At 36.7% G+C, this 20632-nt stretch overlaps 2 protein-coding genes across 4 annotated transcripts in view; both read right to left on the bottom strand.

Annotated features, from left to right (window-relative positions):
* LOC116845227 (proton channel OtopLc-like) overlaps positions 1-13093 on the bottom strand; it is a 43774-nt gene extending 30681 nt beyond the window's left edge. Inside the window, exons 1-4 of one of the 2 annotated variants that reach the window (XM_032817663.1) lie at positions 12253-13093; positions 9135-9363; positions 5393-5690; positions 2835-3088 (exon numbers count right to left, since the gene is read on the bottom strand). In XM_032817663.1, the coding sequence (XP_032673554.1) occupies positions 2835-3088; positions 5393-5479 (341 nt within the window). In that variant the 5' untranslated portion in view covers positions 5480-5690; positions 9135-9363; positions 12253-13093. The remainder of the gene's footprint in view (positions 1-2834; positions 3089-5392; positions 5691-9134; positions 9364-12252) is intronic. The other variant, XM_032817664.1, reaches the window with a different exon arrangement.
* Positions 13094-13867: 774 nt separating this feature from the next.
* Positions 13868-18357, bottom strand: LOC116845198 (vesicle-associated membrane protein 7). Of its 2 annotated transcripts, XM_032817602.1 has the most exons (7): positions 18214-18357; positions 17920-18123; positions 16225-16436; positions 15654-15791; positions 15406-15564; positions 15237-15329; positions 13868-15163 (listed from the first exon to the last, which is right to left on the bottom strand). In XM_032817602.1, the coding sequence occupies exons 3-7, from the start codon at positions 16426-16428 to the stop codon at positions 15095-15097; spliced, it is 663 nt and encodes a 220-aa protein (XP_032673493.1). In that variant the 5' UTR covers positions 16429-16436; positions 17920-18123; positions 18214-18357; the 3' UTR covers positions 13868-15094. The 2 variants fall into 2 exon arrangements, with proteins under 2 accessions (XP_032673493.1, XP_032673492.1); XM_032817601.1 differs by lacking the exon at positions 18214-18357 and having other exon boundaries at positions 17920-18184.
* Positions 18358-20632: the final 2275 nt, after the last annotated feature.

The following is a 20632-nucleotide window of genomic DNA, read 5'->3' as shown; positions in this document are numbered from 1 at the left end:
TTTAAATTAAAAAGAATTTAAGTAAATATTTTATTAATATAATATGTATCGAATTAAAGTGCCTTATTGAAATATTTTTCTTATATTTTAGATATTTTTTCTAGTGTAGTACTATGTATATAAACTTATTATCAATAACATTATAATAACACTTTCTACACTGAGGACAAAAATAAAGTAAATCAGGTTTTAAAGTTACGTGAATTTTTTTGCGCAAACCGTAATCGAAGCGGATTAAATAAAAATTGAATTAGATCAATATTCTGTTATGGAAGAATTAGAAATATTAAATTTAATCAATAGTAAATAGTTAATACAACTTGATTGATGAATAATCTGTTCCAATTGTAATAAAGTTAAATTTGACTGAAATATTGAATTAAATTTTGAACCCGATATCAAAGACACAAAAGAGTTCGTTGGATTTTTAACCATATTTCTTTTATTAAAGGTCGTACTCGTTCATCTTTTTTTAACGACGTCAGAAATAAGGAAAATCATGCTAAAAATGTTTGCAAAATACATATAAATAAAAAGATATATTTATAAAACGACACATGCAATCGAGCAGGTCTGTTAAATAGTCCAAACACTTCCCTTTCGCTGTGACAATTAATAATGCCGTTAATTATTATGTGTGACGTATAATATATATCTTTTTAACTTATCTCTTCACATGATTCTGTCACATTTATTTTCGGTATTATGATATTACAGAATTACCATATTCACTGTTCAATATAAATTATTTTAATGAAAGATTAAATAAATCAGATAATAAATAATAATGTGTATCTGATATTCAGATATAAAATAATAACTGATAACGTGTCGAATGAACTTTACGAGTGCCTTGTTGAAATAAATTGAAAAGTATTCAAAAGAATTCAATTTTTTCAAGATTTAAATTACACAGACCAGAGATTAAAAAGACGTAAAACTTTTGCTGGAAGAACCAAAGCAATTACTTTATCATATAGAACGCCGAAATTGCGTTCCTTCAGCTTGATTCGAGTTATTTCGATTGTCGAATTTTGTATAATTGTAAAATGGCTTTCTCGGCTGTAATTCTTTTCCTATGCAATTACGACAGCAAGTACCAAATACTTGCTTTTCCGAGAGTAATACACACAGAGAATAAACCATACGCGGTATTACTGAACCCATTTGGCACGCTTCGATGAGCACAACGTATCTCCAGCAGTCGACACTTCCAAGGCGTGGAAGAGTTTCCGATTTCGGATGATATTCGAAGCGAATGTAGACTCGTCGTATATTCGAGAGACGAGACGAGACGAGACGTCGGTTTATTACGTTCGTCGGAAATTGCATCGGAAGGCATCCCGTCTGTAAAACGGACGTGGAATTGATGGCGCGGGGAGAAATCGGTGCGTTACTGCGAAATCGCCCAGGCATTTTTCACGATCAGGTTTAATTGCCGACGGTGTACAACGTGCAGGGAACCGTACGCCGGGAACCGAGGGAAATGTGCGTTAATCGCAGACGGTGATTAATGCTGCTCGCTCGGGACCGCCGCCGCCGCCACCGCCGCCGCCACGTTGGTCACTTCAATGAAGAGACGTGTGGAGAAACGCCGGGCACTTTAGGGGAGGCTGTAATTTGCGTTGCGGTGGTGCATACAAAGCGGCAACAATCGATACAAAACGCCCGAATCGACGTCGAGCGACCGCTTTCTTCGCGGTTTCGCTCTCGTGCACGTCGTGTGTCGATGAGAACATTAATTATTATTTCCCTCTTCTCCTTCGCCACTTCTCCGGAGGCTTAAATCAGCCGACTCGACATGAACTGAAAACGGCGGGTTGGCTCGGGTGGTTGGCTGTCGCCAGCCGTGAGAACCATCCGTTTATTCCGTTCGCTCGCTTTTCCCAGCTTAATCCGGACTTTTCAGTCCGCGAGTCGAGTGGCTCGCGAACCCGCCAGCGACCCGCGCGGATCGTTAACGACCGCGAAAATTACTAACGGGGGAAAGTGAAAGCGAGTTCCCAGGTAGACTTTCATGATTATCATGATTATCATGCGTGAGGCAATCAGTGATGGAAATTTTACAGTTCCTTTAATTGCATTTATGAAGCAAATATATAGGAAATCGCGTCTAGGTGGTATGTTGCTTTTTTATTTATCTAAAGAAGAACAATGGATATACAAAATCGCGAAATGGTTCTTTTAGGATATACACGGAGAAAACTATTATGGCTGTTATATTCACATATTCTATTAAAAAGAAAATTTATATAATTTTAAATGAAATAAATATGGCATTACAAGTTGCTGTTATCACATGCTTATCTATACAATTGTCACGACCATAGTTCTTATGATATGCAGGGTGGAAGGTAATAATTTCCGAAGCTTGGGGATAGATACAGATTGAGATGAACATAAAAGTCCTATGTCGTTTTATAATATTTGAAATAATTTTCGAGATATTAATTAAAGATTTATGAGTGATCACGCGAGACATGGCAGATGAACTGTAGTGGTAAATTTCGGAACGAATAACCTGCTCTTATCAGCTCTCATTGACTTTGTTATTCATTTTTTTATTAGAATTGTTTTATTACTGCTCTACTCATTTGAATAGCGACAACGTATCCAAATGAATAAATATTTACCCAACTGTATACATATTGTGTGTTTTCAGAATAATTGTTCCTTCTCAAGACAATTATACATTTCGGGGGAAAATTATGTTTTGGGTTACTGTCTCGACATTATGACACTTTTCGCGAAATCGTCTCCCAGTTTCTCAATTTCGAGATTTTGATATTTCCGGAAATAATGCATGACCAGCCAAAAAAATTTTCTCTACTCACTCCTGCGTGCTGATCGTGCCCGACGGTTTCTCGATATCCGTGCTAAGCGTGCCACCGTCGGGCGTTCGTAGAGCGGCCTCCAGCGCGGCCGCCTCCTCCTCTTCCCTCAATTCTTCCGAAGCCTCCTCCGGGATCGTCGTGATGTCCTCGATCGGCGGCAGCTCGTTCCCGTTCTCTTCCAGGTGATTCTCCAGCATCGGATCGGAATTATTGTCGCCTGGTCGCGTCACTTCCTCGATATCGGAATCGATACCCTGCGGAGTGCAAACGGGGGATACGCTGGTGCGGCCAGTCGCTTTTGTTCGCGAGAGTTTTCAGCCGCTAAAGATCGTCTCACGTGTTTCCAATGGCAAAATGTTCATTTACAAAGTATCAAGATATTTCCTCATACAAGAGGAATCCGTGCTAGCGGACAAATTGTGCTATAGAGCTGTTTAAATTATTTGATCGTTTGCAAATTTTGAATGTTAATTCGGCCGAACGTCAAAATTCGACTAATAAGTTACATTAACCTTCTGAGCTTCAGTTTTTATTTTGGAAAATTTATTATTTCACATTGAAAGAAAAAACATCTAAGAAGTCAAAAATATTTTTCAAGAAAACACATATTTTTTAAAACCTTTGCTTTTCAAAGCAATTACTTATTCTGTTTAAATAAAAGAATTTAGATTTAAATGAATTTGCTATTAGTACCAAATATATATTTTTCATTTTTTGGATTTTTTCTTACAGTGTAAAAGAGATATATGAGATAAATATAAATAGTGTTTCAAGGGTTTGATTTGAAAAGTGATTTCAGCAGGAGGTAATTAAAAAAGTTTATTAGAAAAAATTGGAAAATTGGTGAAAAAATAAAACTGACTTTCTTTCATAAATAAACTATTATTAGCCATCAAAAACGTTTTATTAAACGACGTAGATGAATAATATTATATTTATTTTTAGAGATATACGTCATATTCTTAAGGATAGGACACAATTATAAAAAAAAAGTTAAATGCATTATTGATATATTAACAGAAATGCAATAACGATACGCTTTTTAGGGACGTAACACGATTACGTTCTATCAGCGTGAATAATTAATAAATGCGGATCTTTAAAGGTACAGTTCTAAATTATTCAGTCGTTCTTATATAGATCGTCTATTTTTAGGGACGTCCTAGTTTCGAGGATATTTGCGAGGATATCGAATTTGTCTTGCGGCATACGGCTCTATTGGCGCGGCATTTCTGTTATTGACACGTTGCTACACTTTAATCCGATTTTAGAAGGGTCAAATATAGAGCCGCGAATATCCGGAGAGATTGACTTGATAGATATTTATTGAATCGCGACACTCACGTCCTAAAAATTATTCACCGCCACGTCGAATGTCAAGAGTAAAAAATGATTATCGAATTTTCATCTATATACTCTTCAATTCCAAATGTGACATTTTCACATGAAAGAAAGAAAAACTTATAATTTTACGAGCGGTAAAAACGCTTTGTAAAAACGCTCACGAGACAGAAACCGCGTGAAACTCGAAAACATACAAAAAGAAAAAAAAATATATTTACATAACAAAAAACATAAGATATATTTAAGAAAAAAAGAACAAATGCGCGCTTACACTGAAAGAAAATATATATAAAAAAATTAAAAATATATTTATTCGATAAATACTAATAATATATTTACTTAATTTTAAATTCTTTTATTTAAACAGAATAAACAGTTACTTTCATGAGATACAATTTAAATAGAATAAGCAATAACGGTCGTGAAAAAATACGGTTTTTAGAAAATATGTACTGAGAAAAAAATTGAAAACTTATTTGTAGGATATAAAATTTAATCATAGAAACAAACTTTCCCACAAATAAATTTTCAAATATTGTTTCCCAGTATATATTTTCTCATTTGTAAATTTTCTCTCGATGTAAAAATATTATTAATATAAGTAAATAATACTCACTAAATTAATATTTTTTATTTTTTAGATATCTTTGCTCTCAATTATATACGTATACAGATCGGCATAATAGTCTCAGTTATTAATTATTATAATTAATTTACTTGGCCTATGTGATCATTAAAATTATTTCAGCAGCAACAATATCTCAAACATAACTCAGATAAAGTAAACGTAAAAAACAGATAAAAAAAAACGTAAAGATTTGTAACATAAAAAATAAAATCGATATAAAAGGAAAAAATATTATGTGAAATATCGTTATTTTTAGTCAACAGTGATACACAGATGTGTAAGCACGACGCGTTTGATAAAAAAATTTAGATAATCCTGAAGTATGAAATGGGAAGGACTAGAAAATGTTAAGGTTATTACGTCGGTTTATATACACTACGCAAGTGAGGACACATAGTTGCGTTCGTTCGTTCGCGCAATAATTTGTCGTGAATTTGGAGACAGCGATTTGGAATTCGGGATTCGCGACAACTTGGTAATTCTCCAAGTCGGCGTCGCCCGAAATCTTTCCGAGTAATTAGCCTCGCTACTCGAGACAGATGATTTTTCATCTACGCGGCGTCTCACTTGCCACCCGCTGGCGTACCTGAGCGAAGTCCATGTAGAAGGAATCTCTGGAGTCGGAACTGCCCTGGCGTAGCCGGAGGCTGAGATCCGGCGAGCTCTCTCCCATCTTCCTTATCTCCTTATCTCCTTCTCGCTTTTTCACCACCCCCGGGCTCAACCGCACCTCCGCGTCGCGCCTCTCCTCGTCCTCCTTACCGCTCCTCTCGCGCGCCAACCCCCCGTATCTTTGTCTTCGGCGAGCTTCTCGCTCCTTTACGGACGGGGAATTCTAAAGAGGGTGGGCCCTTGCACACACAATCCACCACCGGGTTTACAGCCTGAAAGAATCGGCCCTTGAAAGACAGATCGTTTGAACGCCACCTCCTTTTCCTCTTCCTCCTCATTCTCTCGCTTCTACACCTACACAACTTCCTGCTCTTCCCACCTGCCCTTCGCTCGAGACAGAGAGAAAGAGAGAGCAGGAAGCTGCTCTCGACCGTGCGATGCGAAAATACTCCAGTGAAAAGAGTCAGTGATCGCGCGCGCGGCCTTCTTCTCAACGACAACTTTCAACTCCGGGTATCAAAGGCGTTTCTCTTTACTCCTTCGCACCCTCGCGAAAGATATTCGCGCGGAACGGAACGCGCCGGCAGATCGTGATTTTTATATCGACGCTTATTACACGGGGTTAAATTAGGTGCTGAGCGTTATGAGAGATATGCCAGTGTTGTCGTGTCGAGAGAAAATTAACCGCGTTATTGAAACAAATTCTCATATACACTGAGGAAAAATATTTAAAAATTTATTTGTACAATATATAAAATTCATTTCTGTAAAATAAAATATATTTCTGTGAATAAACTTTGTATTCTATGAACAAATTTTCAACTAGTTTTTTCTCAGTGAAAAGAATTTGACTGAATTAATCTGACAATGAACGAACTAAACGCGTTTTAGTTTAAATAATTTTGGTTATAAGAACTAGAAATTCTAGTTCCTTCAATTAAAATGGTTATCTTCAACAAAGAATATTTTCTTGATAATATATTGAGAAAAGAATATTTAAAAATTTTATTTATGAATATAAAGTTTATTTTTGCGAAATAAACTTTATATTCCACAAATAAATTTTCAAGTATTTGTTTTTCAATGCAATCTTAAAACATACTCATCGCAAATTTTAGATAAGTTCGTTATTATCTATTCAAAAGAAGAATTTATTCTCTTTACAAAAATATTATAAAACTTTATATAAGAAAAAGTAATATAAGGCTCGATTCTATACAAGTTATCCCAGAATAATTTCCGAAGCTCTCGTGGAAGCATAGTATGGACTAAGGTGAATATAAAAGGATTGAAGTGAACATAAAGTCCTGTACCGTTTCGTAATATTTGCAATAATTATTGAGATATTAATTGAAGAAGATTTGCCAATGATCACGCAAGATATAATAAATAAGTTGTAATGGCAATGTTTGCCATTGTATGCTTGTATATTAAGTCAAACTGAATAAAAGTTATTTTTCTAATAACTTTGTAAATTTTTAATTATTAATTCAAGAAAATTAGCGGATAATATATTAATGTTCTTGCTCACGATAATATATTAATATGTTCTTTAATAATAACTAAAATTCTATAAAATTATTTGGAAAAATATAGAGGACTATTTTATTCAGTTTAATATAATGTACAAGCTCGATTAAATAACATTAATAATAATTAACGTTAATAATAAACGATGATAGTAAAATAATTTAATAAAGGCCTACATGACAGCAGATGTCGTCACTACAGTCCATCTTCTATATTTCGCGTGATTATTTACAAATATTTTTAATTAACATCTCTATAATTATTGCAAATATCATAAAACGACATAAAACTTTTAGTTTATTTCAACCCGTATTATGCCTCCACGAGAGTTTCAGAGATTATTCTAGGACTGTATAGCAAGCAAACCGAATTTTTGTTTTTTTTTGTTTTCATTTGATATGCTTATTTAAAATATTAAATTTTCTAGGATTTAGAATGTATTTTGAGTAAATTTAATATCATAATAGAATTCATAATAGATTTGCGGATATATAATATAAATTTATGAAATATTTGAAACAAATAACTTTAATATATAGTTCAGAGTATATTTTTCGATGTATGGAGATTTGCATATTGCAATATGCTTGAATAAGAAAATAAATAAGAGTATTGTAACCCAGAATTTTCAACAATGCTTATCACGTGTTTCACGTGGGGAACTTCATCCGGCCGTTGAAGATGGGCTTCGGTGCCCTTAATTACGTAAGGTGACGAGACGGCGGTGCAGGGACGTACTTTGTAAGATCGAAACTAATTACGCCAGGTAGAAAATTAAATCTGACTCCCCGTTTGTCTTTGAGTTAATTATCCCGTTCACAGCGCGGTAATAATTTCGACCGGAACTGTATAATATAATTATGGACTGCGACGATCGCCTGTTGGCTACAGAGTCGGCTTTAAATTACATGCACGGAGAAAAAAGTTTGCTTGCATTAACCTGCCAATGGACGAACCAAACTCGCTTTGGCTTCTTCAGTGTCAGGTTATTTCAAACAAATTATTTTACGCACTGATTAGTGTATAAATATATAAAAGAGCAACGAACAAACGGAAGTCTTCTTTTCCTCTCTTTTTCGCGATCGACTTTATTAGCAAATTCGTCGGAACGCGTTGACACGAAAGTAGCGGAACGTATCGTCGTGAGCTTCAGTTTATCTTGCGAGAAGCAGACTTATGTACTTAACAGCTTAGTCATGTTGCTGCTAAGACTTATAGGCAAACTCGCTGCGCGGAATTGTTGTTGGTGAAGTAACAGGATACCCGTCTAAGACGCTGCTTTGTGCGCACGGAATGCATAATTACTCGCTAAAGTTAACGCGGAGCTTTCAGCGATACAATCTTCGAAACTCGAGTCGCTTTGTATCGGCTTTGTACGTCATTTTGCACGCTGACAGGGAGGGAATTGCAGAACAAGCAGTTGCTCACACTCGTTACGACGCCGAGTGCTTTGCCTATTTATATCTGTATCTCAAGAAAAAGAATATATGCGCGATATGTCCATTTTTCTTTGGTCTTTAGCTACTGAAGAGTTTCGGTCTATACTGAGAAAAAAATACTTGAAAATTTATTTGTGGGATATAAAGTTTATTTCTGCGAGTTAACTTTATATCTGAAAAATAAATTTTAAACTATTCTTTTCTCAGTAGAGGAGATTAGTTGGCTATCGGGATGGCAAAATTGATTATTTCTACTATTCTTTAACAGATCTCAGAATCAAGTTGATATTTCAAAGCCACCTTTAAAGCCATCTTTAAACATGTTTAAAATTCTTGCTTGTTTAAATCTGTAACCTGTTAGAAAATAGCAGAAATAATCTGTTTTGCCAACTTACACCGTAGCCAATTACCTCCGGTTTTTACTACTTGTAAATATACTGAAAAAATACTTGAAAATTTATTTGTGAGATATAAAATTTATAAGATGATGAGCTTTTCTCAAACTTGAGGATATTTTAAGATTATTACATTAGATCAAGAAAATATTCTTTGTTGAAGATAACCATTATTTAAAAGAGGAGAAGTAAACTGAATAACAGCTTTTCTTAACAATAAGAATGATATTTTTCTGTGTGTACACTTCGAGAAACATTAAAATGCTGCGAACCCAACCGTCCGTTTCATTTTTTTAAGTGCTTCGTCAAGATATTAGGCGAATCCGTCGGGGAAGAAAACAATGCGTCGTACCTTCAGAAGACATTTGTCCTTCTATGAGTAATCCAGTGCGGTGCCGGTGAAGCGCTTCCTCGCCGGGACGCAGGAGTTCTAACGTCAATGAACATTCTTCCCGCTCGAGCTCGTCCCTAACGCCATTCCACGAGACGGACCCTCCCGTTCCTCGAACGTTTTATGGTTCGTATACGTGGCATCGAATATTTCTCCATCAAAATGACTCCCCGCGCGCATTAGGGAAACACTGGGCACAGCAGAAACAGCTTGGGGTCAGGCGTTAAATTCTAGGTTGGCGAACGCAAGCAGTTTTGCATCGTCACACGCACAACAATACCGATCACGAATTGTCGTCTCCGGATCGCGCAAATTAAACACGTGCTCTCAAACAAAACGCGAAGATAGCGATTGTGAGCGTGAACCGATGATAATCGATTAATTAACGTTAATAATAAACACTGATAATAAAATAATTTAATGAAGGTCTACATTTACTGTAAAAAAATGAATAATTTAAAGTTCTGCTGATGTAGAATCAAAATAACTTAATAAAAGCTAGTTAGAGCCTGTACAAAGATTTTGTGGTGCACACATATACACACATACAATAAAAAATAAAACACATTGTTTAACAGAATATCTTTATTATTCTGGATATTTGATTAAACAATACGTTTTATTAAATTATTTGGATTGTATAATTTTTATATTTTAAGCTCTTACTAGCTCTTCATTAAATTATTTTAATTTGTATATTAACAGAGTCTTAAATTATTTACTTTTTAATGATAGAGATAAGATTCTTATACACAAAACAATATCGTTCTACTGTTAAGAAGAGCGATCTTCAGTTTATTTTCCTTTTTTTAAGAAATTGTTCTCTTCAACAAAACATACTTTCTTGATAATAATCTTAAAATATTCATCACAAATTTTAGAAGAGCATATTATCATGTCACTTAAAAAAAGAATTTATTCTCTTTACAAAAACATTCTAAAATTTTGTTAAAGAAAAAGTTGATTTGCGATGAGCAAACCAAATTCTGTTTTAATTTAATATTTCTGATCGAACTTATCAGGACTCATAATGTATTTTGAATAAAGAGTGCAGCCAAATTTTGCTTCTTTTGCATGGGATTTTGTAAAACTTTGAATATTCCAATAAATATTACATCGATTTGAAGCTTAGGATGAGTAAATAAAAAATATAAAATCTCAATATTATTCTCGTAGTCGTTTGAAAGATAAATGATTGATAAATGATGATTTTGATTGGTCCAAAGGATTGCAATCTCAAAATAAATATACCATATTTCCCAAACAATCTTGAGAATAATATCGAGATTTTATATTTTTAATCTATTCGCCGTAAACTTCAGATCTCTCCCGATATATCATTAGTTGGAATATTCCAAGTATTTGAAAAAGACGAAATGTCTATGGGCGCTCGGCCGCACTCTTTGAATGAACTAATAACGGAGTTATGGACATACAAACTTATGAAATACTTGAAACAAGTAACATTTACTTGAATACAGTGTGTATTTTTCTGCGTGTATTGATCCTTAAATCAATTAATTTCGATTCATTCATCACTGAAGTTTTAAATTATTAATATTTAATAACACGGATTAACGTCAATAATGGAGGGAAAAGCAATTTCCGCGAACGACCAGGTGAATCGGCTATGCAGATCGCACGAGAAAACATCGCGATAACTTCAGTACGCGATAGAACGTCACGATAGAAACAGGAAGCGACGCGAGGATGGCCGAACGATACGACATCGACACAGTGAGACGGAAGGATTGCCTCTCTACACCGATCGATACGCAAATTCTATATCCAGCAGCGTCGATAGTTTCGACGCTCTTTGGTACAGTAGTGCAGTTGTTGCTTTCCCAGAATTCCGCAACAACGATTTTCCCGTCGCGTGCGAGAAAAGCCGACGGTATTTCCACTCCGCGCGTTCATGCTCGGAAGCAGTTCATTGCCTTTTTACGCCGGCGATGTCGCGTTCCGACGTTTTATCTAAACTATACGCCTCGTTGCTAGATGCACGCAATAAAGCACGCAACAGGATGAAAAAGAAACGTCGGCAAATGATAGGCCGCGGGAGTTATCGAGCCACATCGAGACGAAAAAACGTAGCCCGCCCCGACTCGCTCGCGTGCTATTTACAAACAAAGCCGAGAGAGGCGGTAATATCTCGATCTATACGAAATATGCCGAACGAAGTTCTCACTCCTTGGAGTTGACTTGTGCTTATGCGAGCTTACGAGACTGTCGTTATCCACAAACGTTCCCGAATTTTGAATCCCGCGAGAGACTTCCGGCTATTGGTTATGCAAAACGCGAGTAACAATGATATAAACGACCCCAACAACAAGAGAAATTGGGGTTGAATCGCTCAATTCACTCGCAGATTTCGGCCATCTATTTCAAGAAGAGCCCGAATAAAGGCCGATCGATCTTGCGTCGTCGACTTAGGATTCTTCATGCAAACTATCAAGGCTCGTCTACAGTACGCGGAATAAGCTTGATGTAATGGATTTTCTACGAAAAGTCATTAGCCATAAGCTGCGAGTAAATTGGCCAACCACGGTTTTATTTTCAAGAATAATCGACTATGGTTGGTCAGTTTGCTTAGGGCTTATGATTAATGGCTTATTGTAGAAGGCTCATAAATTGAAGAAATAAAAGAGTATTTATTTCGCTTACGTCTCCAGCCTGCTTACGCCGGAGATACTTCTCTTAAGAAAAATATACACTTCCGACGCAAGAGATTCAGAGTTTAAAAGACGTATAAAAGCGAAATAAATTATTTTTATTTCTTATTCCAAAATCTACGCTCACTCCGTGTGCTGTAGACGAGTCTTCACACATCTAGCACAGACCTGTCGACACGACGTGACACGGAGCGCGTGTCAATAATTTCGATTCAATCGGATTATCAGATCTCACGATGAAAGCTCGCGACTAGCAACCCAACGAGCGGAAGCGGCTGCCTTTCGTGCGTCAGTCCAATAGTTCTTTTCCCTCCAACGCCGGAAGTCGCGACTTCGCGTACATCGCCTGCCGCTGGCCTGACTCTTGAGCGAAAGTTCGACCGAAGGAACGAAAGAAGCGCACTTACGGGAAGAAATCGAGGCACTCGTAGGCAGCCGGTGCTCGTCTTCCCGCACCCTTCGTCGTCGTCGTCGTCGTTCTCCTGAGGGGCGACGCATCCTCCCTCTCACATCGTAGTAGCAGTAGTAGCAGTAGTAATAGTGGCAGCAGTAGTAGTAGTAGTAGTACGCACCACGCAGTCCCCCGTTTTCACTTTCATTCGACTCCTCCTCTCGCCGGCTCGCTCGGGTCGCGGATCCGTCATCTGCCACCCTCCGCATCCGCTCGGGTCCACTGCGAATCCATATCCCGTAATCGGTGCCTAACGCCGCCGCCACCACCGCCGCCGCCGCCGCCGCCGCACTATCCGCAGGTTGTAAACACACGCACCAACGCGCTCCTCCTCATGCACACGCGTACCTGAGCGCGGCCCGTCGCTCGGGGGTGCGTACGAGAGCCTCGCAACGAAGTTCCCGGCGAGCTCCTTCCCGCTGCTCTCAGTCGGGGTTGAGGGAGGAAGAGCCGCGAAAAGTCGCGCGCTTCAATTGGACTTTTGTTTTCTTGCGTCGCCCGGTAGAACTTTCCTCGCGACGCTCCGGGAAAAAAAGGTATCGTGAAACTTGTTGAGCGAATCGAGCGGGAAACGGGAGAAAGTGCGAGAGAGCGAGATACACGGCGGAGCGACGACGATGTAACGTCAAGGGGGATGAAAGAGAGACAGGCGAGTACAGAGAAAGAGAGAAAGAGCGTTTTTCCAAAATCGAACCGGATGCAATGCGATCAATCGTGGCGCGCGGTAACGAGGCACGGGGACACTTCGGCACCTCCCGAAGGGCGCGCCACGCGAGGCATCGACATCCTGCGAGGGTCGCCGGGCTGCTGCCGATGGCCCGGGCGTCGAGACGGGAGCGCCCGCGCCGCGACGCCGCCACCCGTCGCACGCCGCTGCGCCGGACGACTTCGTTGCATCGCGGCGCAAGCCCGTAGCCAGGGGATGGACCGTCGCCTCCGGGGGCCAAAGGTCGAATGACACTCCACTGAGATTTTCTTTCCCGCCTTATTTTATTCTGCCTGATCGTCCCGTGAATTCCCGTGCATCGCAAAAAGCTCGTCACATTACATCTGTACTTTTAGAAACTAGAGATTCTGTGTTACAAGGCTTGGGATAATTGCAGGATGATCCTTTTTGTTGAGATGTAATTTGTATATTTTTTTGCAAGTATGATTTGGGAAGAGGAAGCTCCTTGGAAGAAGTCGATGCGATTAACGTCAAACCGGAAATCTGACGTGCAGTACGAAGAACTGCGATTATTTCATTATTGGGACGCGATTGAACTCGAGGATACGCCGGGGATGTGGTACAGCCCTTGTGAGATCGGAGCTGCGCGCATGCGCCTTCGAAATAGCTACTAGGAAATAAGGGTGGTTTATTGGAATGAGAAAGTTCTTGTGCGCAAAAAGAAGCCAACGTGATTAATGAGGCGTGAGAAACTCGATGCGCGGTAAAGCAGAATGGCAATTCCACGACAGCGACCAGAATGAAGAGACTTCATCTTGGCGAGATGAAAGTGACAGAGATTATTGCTTGTTCGTGCTTAAAGCTCATCGTGATTAGGCGCGACAAATTAAAATAATGTTGCATCTGCCTGTATGTGGATACTTTTATTTTCACTTTTCCAAAATATCAGACATAAAGTACAGAATAATAGACATTTGTGTATTCTGGTGTAAAAGGTACAATTTGACAATTATACGTGTTCACCGGGTGCAATGATGTAAACTGAAACTGCTATGGCCGTACTCGCGAAAGTAGAAAAGTTCGCGGAAAGCCAAGAGTAGCTCCTAATTTACATTAGTAAAAATAAGAAAAGTAATATAATAAAATTATTGTATACCTATGTAATATATATGCATCTATAATATTTATATTACATACAAACATATAACGTAATATACGTGGATTATCGCAGTTGTATGTAATATATGTATTAACATATGTGTGTATGTATAGATACGTATTAATACACGCTGCGCCAAAATAGCTTTAACATTTTTTTCGCCACTAGCATCGATCGAAAATCTCAACCACGTAAAATGCATCTACATATTCACGCGTCATGACCGTATACTATTCCGAAAAAGTGGTAACACTATCTAGAAGCAGCTGTGACACTGCGTTCAGTAAACGGAACGGTGGAGCGAAATAAAAGTATACTATTAAAAATGGCGACTGCTTCGTAAACATGTTGCAAGAGCGTAAAGCGCTGTCGTTCAGCAGAAAATTTTACAACAGTGGCGGCGTAGCGCAAAGCGTTCACTGAGCGTTTTCATCTGTTGAACGCAACCATTGACTGCGTTCAGCAGAGAAAGCTGTTTTGCAACTGTGTAAAATTCGTGAATCCGATTTGTACATGCTCTTGGATTTAACCAAAATTAAGAGCATACTCCAGTCAAATTCACGAATTTTACAACAGTTGCAAAGCAGCTTTCTCTGCTGAACGCAATCATTAACAACTCTCCATGCTACATAACACAGATTACTTTCCAAAAGCAAGAGCATTTCGATATGTATAAGCACTCTAATTCGGGATATAGTTCCCCTTAATTAAGACTAATCTTAAAAAAATATTTCTAATCACTTTTAACTTTCATAAAAACGCTTTCATGTAACACTCCTCTTTAAATGTTAAAGCTATTTCGGCGCAACGTGCACAACGTTTTTATCGTGTTATACAATAGTAAAACTACATTCGTATAATAAATTTGAGTTGAATAATCGTCGTCAGTCTCATACTAAATTCCCGTGAACATTTCCTCCTTCTGCATCGATTATTCGATAACGAATCCTTTATTACGTTCTGGCATATAAATTAGTTACCAACACATTTTTGCCAGGCCAATCCTCCGCACGCTATAGAGACGATTACATATATCGTAACCTGCAAAAAAAATACACTGGTTAGATCGCAATAACAAATCGGAAAATCAAATTGATCCTAACGTTGAACTTACGATTAAAATAGCACCAACAATAACGTAGATCTTGACATTCTTCCAAAATAAGGAGCGCGCTAAATTTCTACTTGTCTTCCTGAATGTGACAGACTGAAATAAAAACCAATCATTATTGAAACGTTCAATAACGATTAACGACATCGACAATAGGCATATTTTTACATACATTAGCAGATAAGTTTTCCGTTTTGTGCACAAGGAGTTCTAATCGCTCGCCGCGCATCGCTATATTGTCAATATTTTTTACCATGATATCCTTGAGTTCGTCTAACTCACCGTGAACTTTGGACAATCTATCAAGATCCTTTGATTCGCTATAATGTTTCTACACAAAAACAGAAAAGAACATACATGAGACTAGATAGATCTATGAAAACAACTTTTCTATGCTGATTGATTCTTTGCTGATATTACCATTTCATTGGCTAACACACGACTGAATTCAGTATTCATGGCATATGCCATGGCAGTTTGAGCACCCTGTCCATAAACAGCTAAAAACCTCCTCTTAATTTCATTCAGATATAAAAATGCTCTAGATCTTTGAAAATCCTGAAAAATGAAGTTGTTATATATTAATCTATATATAGAAATTATATTAGATATGTTAGATTGATCCTTTTATCTATTATAGAGAAAATATTGTAGTCAAAATTACAACAAAGTTTTTATAATCTTGAACCATACAGAGTTTAATTTAAGAGTGTCACTAAGCTATTTGAAAATGTTATACATGTTTGAACTTTTATTATAAAATTATTGTAATTACTTGAATATCTTTTTATCATATATTTAGAAATTTGCTATTTCTATGGTCGTCAAATTTACTGTTTCTATAGTAATTTACTACAATATACAGTTCAATCATACAATTATTGTAAAACGAAATATAACTTTAACGTAATTTTTACTATAATATATTCCCTCTTTCATACATCTTAATATGTTAGATACATACATCATACATAATATGTTAGATACATACATCATCTGTAATACACATATAAATCAGATAATCCTCGCAGATATAGTGGAAAAGATAAGGCCCCTGCGAGTATGTGAGTTTGTCATTGTGTGGCGGAATCTTTGCCAGAATTTTCTCTGTGACTTCCTCAAAATTTCCCGTGCACGCAGCGTGTTTTGCCAATATTATTGGCCCACGGGCTACCACACTGAATAAAATCGGCATGTCGGCAACTGTAACAAAAGAAACGGAAAGTTAAAGTAAAAGCAACTCGACAATCAGATATTTCTCTAGTTAAGAAAGAGATAAGACCTATAGAAGTTGTATGATGGATGTTAATGCGAATAATTAAATTATGTAAGGATAATATTATTTGACGGTGACAAATATTCTTTCTACATACATTTTCTACCTAGAGGAAGATACTTCCTACTGACACTGAATCAAATCATTTTTATCATGGACCAATATAGTATTTACAATGAGTTCTATATTAGAATTCTTATCTTGAATTCTTCTATGCTTGCAGAAGGTTCATGCTTAATGCTCATGCCAATGCTTAATGTACTGGCACAAAAAGGAAAAAGAAGCAATTAAAGCCCCAAATCTCTCCTTGTCTGTGCATTTTGATTGGTCAACAGTTTCCAGTGATTCTTATTGCAAACTAAGGTTGCCAGACATCCAGATTTTAACTGAACAGTCCAGATTTTATCAAGAATGTTTAGCTATCTAGTTAATATTAAAATTGCCCTGAATTTGAGTATTTAAAATAGTACCTTATATATTTTCTTTATTGTCTAATTTTCTATTTATCTCTATTTTGTAATGATTATAAATGTGCAATTATATTCTTATATTCTTACAATAATACAATAATATACTTTCTTCTTTGCTGTTGTCGATTGTAATTAAAGATGAATGTGACCACATTCTTGTATTCTTGTTATATTTTTTGTTTATTGTTGCAATGATTTTAAGTCTGTCATATATTCTTAAAGAAAAATATATTTTTGCAAATCATATTTCCAGTTTGTTTTCTTCGAAGAAAGTCTGCCTAGATTTTTCAATTTTCAAATCTGACAACCCTGCTGCAAACTTCTGCTTTACTAACCCAATAAACTTCATTATAAATGTGGATCTTACTCTTTTGTACTTTCTTTATACTTGATATGTCCCTGAACACAGCTAATGTTTTTAGCTTAGAGAAGAAAGGACAGACTGGTTATATTTTTGCTTCTCTCTTGTTCTGTCTGCGCCCATTTGAGTAAGCCTCCCAATATAGCATAACAAGTTTCCTGTTTACAATACAATATTCCCAGTGGAAACATTCTGTTATCTCTTAACATATCACAACCAAAAACAACAGGCATTCTATGCAGTAGGAATAGTAGATACAAACATTCACTTGGCTTTGAAACTAATTTCGAGTTTGCAAAGTGTTCGTTAGATATAGATAGTTATGAGTAGTTTAACAATGTTTTTCTACGAATAATGACTAATTACCACATGCACGCACACACAACACACACCACGCGCACGTTAATAAAGGCGTAATCTTAACCTCTTGATAACCAATTCGAACAAATTGTTCTCAAAATAAATTATTTTCAAAATTCTGGCAGCAAAATTCTGGCAGCTTCGATTGTATGAAGAGATTCAATTAACATATATCTGACAGAAGGTTAAATCGTCAACAAACTGACACTTGACACTTACCTCGATATAAAATAAAGAATAATGGAACAACTAGCTGCGCACTTTACTGCTTACGTCTTTCGCAGTGTGACACGATTATCCTTGGAATTTACATTCATTCACATTTATTCAAAGACGACAATCAGTCGTTCGATCTGTTGCTCCCTGTTGGGAACTTTTGTGAAAACATCAAAACACTCCCGCGATCAGACAGCCACACTCTTCCTGAAATCATCGATAAGTGTAAATACGTCAGTGTTAGATCTTCGCACACGCGCGATGCCAATAATGACGACCGTGAACTTTGTAACATACTAGAAGGCACACGTGTGCTACAGGAACAAGTCGAGTCATAACGGGTATTGCGCCTTCTGTCTCTTTAACTCAGTCCTGCTTTAACTCTGTCCTCAACAGCCTTAAGAGGGCGCTAACAGGCAGCGAGAAACTATGGAACCTGACCATTCGAATAATCTATACAACAATGGCTGCGTTCAGAAAACATAGCTGAACAGTGAGCGGTCAGTGATTATTGGTCCTTACTGTTAGATCCCTAACTTTAGACCAATTGCGTTGACTAATTACTCAACCGTTGTGCAACAGTTATGTCTTCTGAACGCACCCAATGACCGTTGTAGTACTGAATGCACGTAATGTTGCACTGGGATGCACCCTTATAGAAATATCATACTAAGAATCATTGATAATTACTTATTTTCAGTATTAAAAATACTGGATAATAAGTAATTATCAATGATTCTTAGTATGATATTTCTATAAGAGTTGACTATTTCTCTTCAGTGCTCGATATATTTGTTTTACTTTCTAAAGGAAGGAAGCGCAATCTAGTTCAACTAAAAAGAACACACTTTAGGGTAGAGTTCACTGGTGTCGACAGTTACTGGCTAAGTTCGTTTTGCTACTTCGAAAGCATTATATGAAGCATAATGCTGAAAGCATTAGCTTTATCGCTAATTATATGCCGAAAGAAGATAGAATAATTCTTTTAACACAAAAGTATGCGAGGCGAACTTAATCATTGTCGTAACTGAATATAATTAAACTAAACAATGATAGCTTAAACTACTTTACTTTTCACTCTATATGATAATAAGTTTAAGTGATCTTCCATTCGATTTTATAGCGCGAGATGTACTTTAACTTATTTGTTAACTAGAACAATAATGCGTGCGCTACGCGCGCGCCATATAACTAATAAAGAACAATAAAAAATGTAAAATAAAAATAAAATAAAAATTAAATTAAATTAAAATATACTTTAATTAATTAATAATTATAGGGAGAGACGGAGAGACAGGGAGAGACGAGGAGAGACAGGGAGAGACAGGAAGAGACAGGGAGAGATATGGAGAGACAGGGAGACACAAGGAGAGACAGGGAGAGACAAGGAGAGACAGGAGAGGCAGGGAAAAACAGGGAGAGACATATCTCTTCTGTATTTTTTTTCGTGACCTAACCAACGCGATGACAACTATTTGCTTGGTAATTTGACAGACGCAAACGACACCCCTTATAGAAAAGTATTACTGGCTGTGATAAATTGGCCAGTAATAAATAGTAATTTTATTACTCGTACGAGTAATAAAATTATTGAACAACAGTAATTATCGCTAGCCAAATTATCACTTATCAGTATTAAATTTCTATAAGGACGAAGCAAGCCGCAGCCTATATGAAGTAAGCTGAGCGAGAGAACCAATCAGCATCGCGGAAAAGCGGCAACAATTAAATCTCTTACATGCCTTTTTTTAGAGTGAATTATTATCCATGGGCTAAAGCTTGTTAATAGCTTTGGGCTACCCTTATAGAAATATCATACTAAGAATCATTGATAATTACTTATTTTCAGTATTAAAAATACTGGATAATAAATAATTATCAATGATTCTTAGTATGATATTTCTATAAGGGTATTATCCATGCTTGTGAAACCCATTCAGTGCAATCTGAAAAACTTATTTTACGTTAAGAATAAATGAAAGTGTTCGCGCATATTTTTTGACATCTTCGTTTCACGAACACAAGCGGAAGTCATATATAAGATTCATGTGAAAGATGGTTCAAGAAGCCACTACACATTCCAAAAATTTTTATGACATGGCCACATTTAAATTTTCTCTACCCATCAAACACAATGTTACATGTAACATGTTAGTTATAATTTCCTACTCAACAATGTAACTGTTATATAACATACGTGTTAGGAAATTACAACTAACATGTATCCCAGTAAACACAAAGTAACAGTAACATAACATCAATGTTACAATTTCCTACTCAATAATGTAACTGTTATATAACATACGTGTTAGGAAATTACAACTAACATGTATCCCAGTAAACACAAAGTAACAGTAACATAACATCAATGTTACAATTTCCTACTCAATAATGTAACTGTTATATAACGCGCGTGTTATATAACAGTTACATTGTTGAGTAGGAAATTATAACATTGATGTTATGTTACTGTTACTTTATGTTTACCGGGACGTTACATGTAATGTTACATGTTATGTTTGCTGGGTACACAATCGAAAATAGAAAAGTTTGAACACTTATTTTTCACTGTTTAAAAGAAAAATATTCTTACTATGAATTACTAAGAAATGTTTGGCACAAAATTTTTAAAAAGTACCGAGGAATTATCTAATTGAGAGTTCGTCAATTTAGTATAAGAACGATTATAGTGCGATTTATGTTAGAAAATACCCTG

The sequence above is a fragment of the Odontomachus brunneus genome, unplaced genomic scaffold, assembly GCF_010583005.1.
Source record: "Odontomachus brunneus isolate Ranch 3 - 2012 unplaced genomic scaffold, Obru_v1 Obru_scaffold_050, whole genome shotgun sequence".
In the NCBI taxonomy this organism is placed as follows: Eukaryota; Metazoa; Arthropoda; class Insecta; order Hymenoptera; family Formicidae; genus Odontomachus; species Odontomachus brunneus.
Note: the sequence above shows the minus strand (reverse complement) of the source record. Positions and strands in the feature narration are given on the sequence as shown.

Excerpts from the sequence above, each read along its gene's own strand:
- LOC116845198 (XM_032817602.1), bottom strand. The coding sequence starts at position 16,428 with ATGCCGATTTTATTCAGTGTGGTAGCCCGTGGGCCAATAATATTGGCA. Across the intron at positions 15,792-16,224 it reads ATATGTGTATTACAGATGAT|GATTTTCAAAGATCTAGAGC; the intron begins GTATGTATCTAA and ends TTCATTTTTCAG. Across the intron at positions 15,565-15,653 it reads GTGTGTTAGCCAATGAAATG|AAACATTATAGCGAATCAAA; the intron begins GTAATATCAGCA and ends GTTTTTGTGTAG.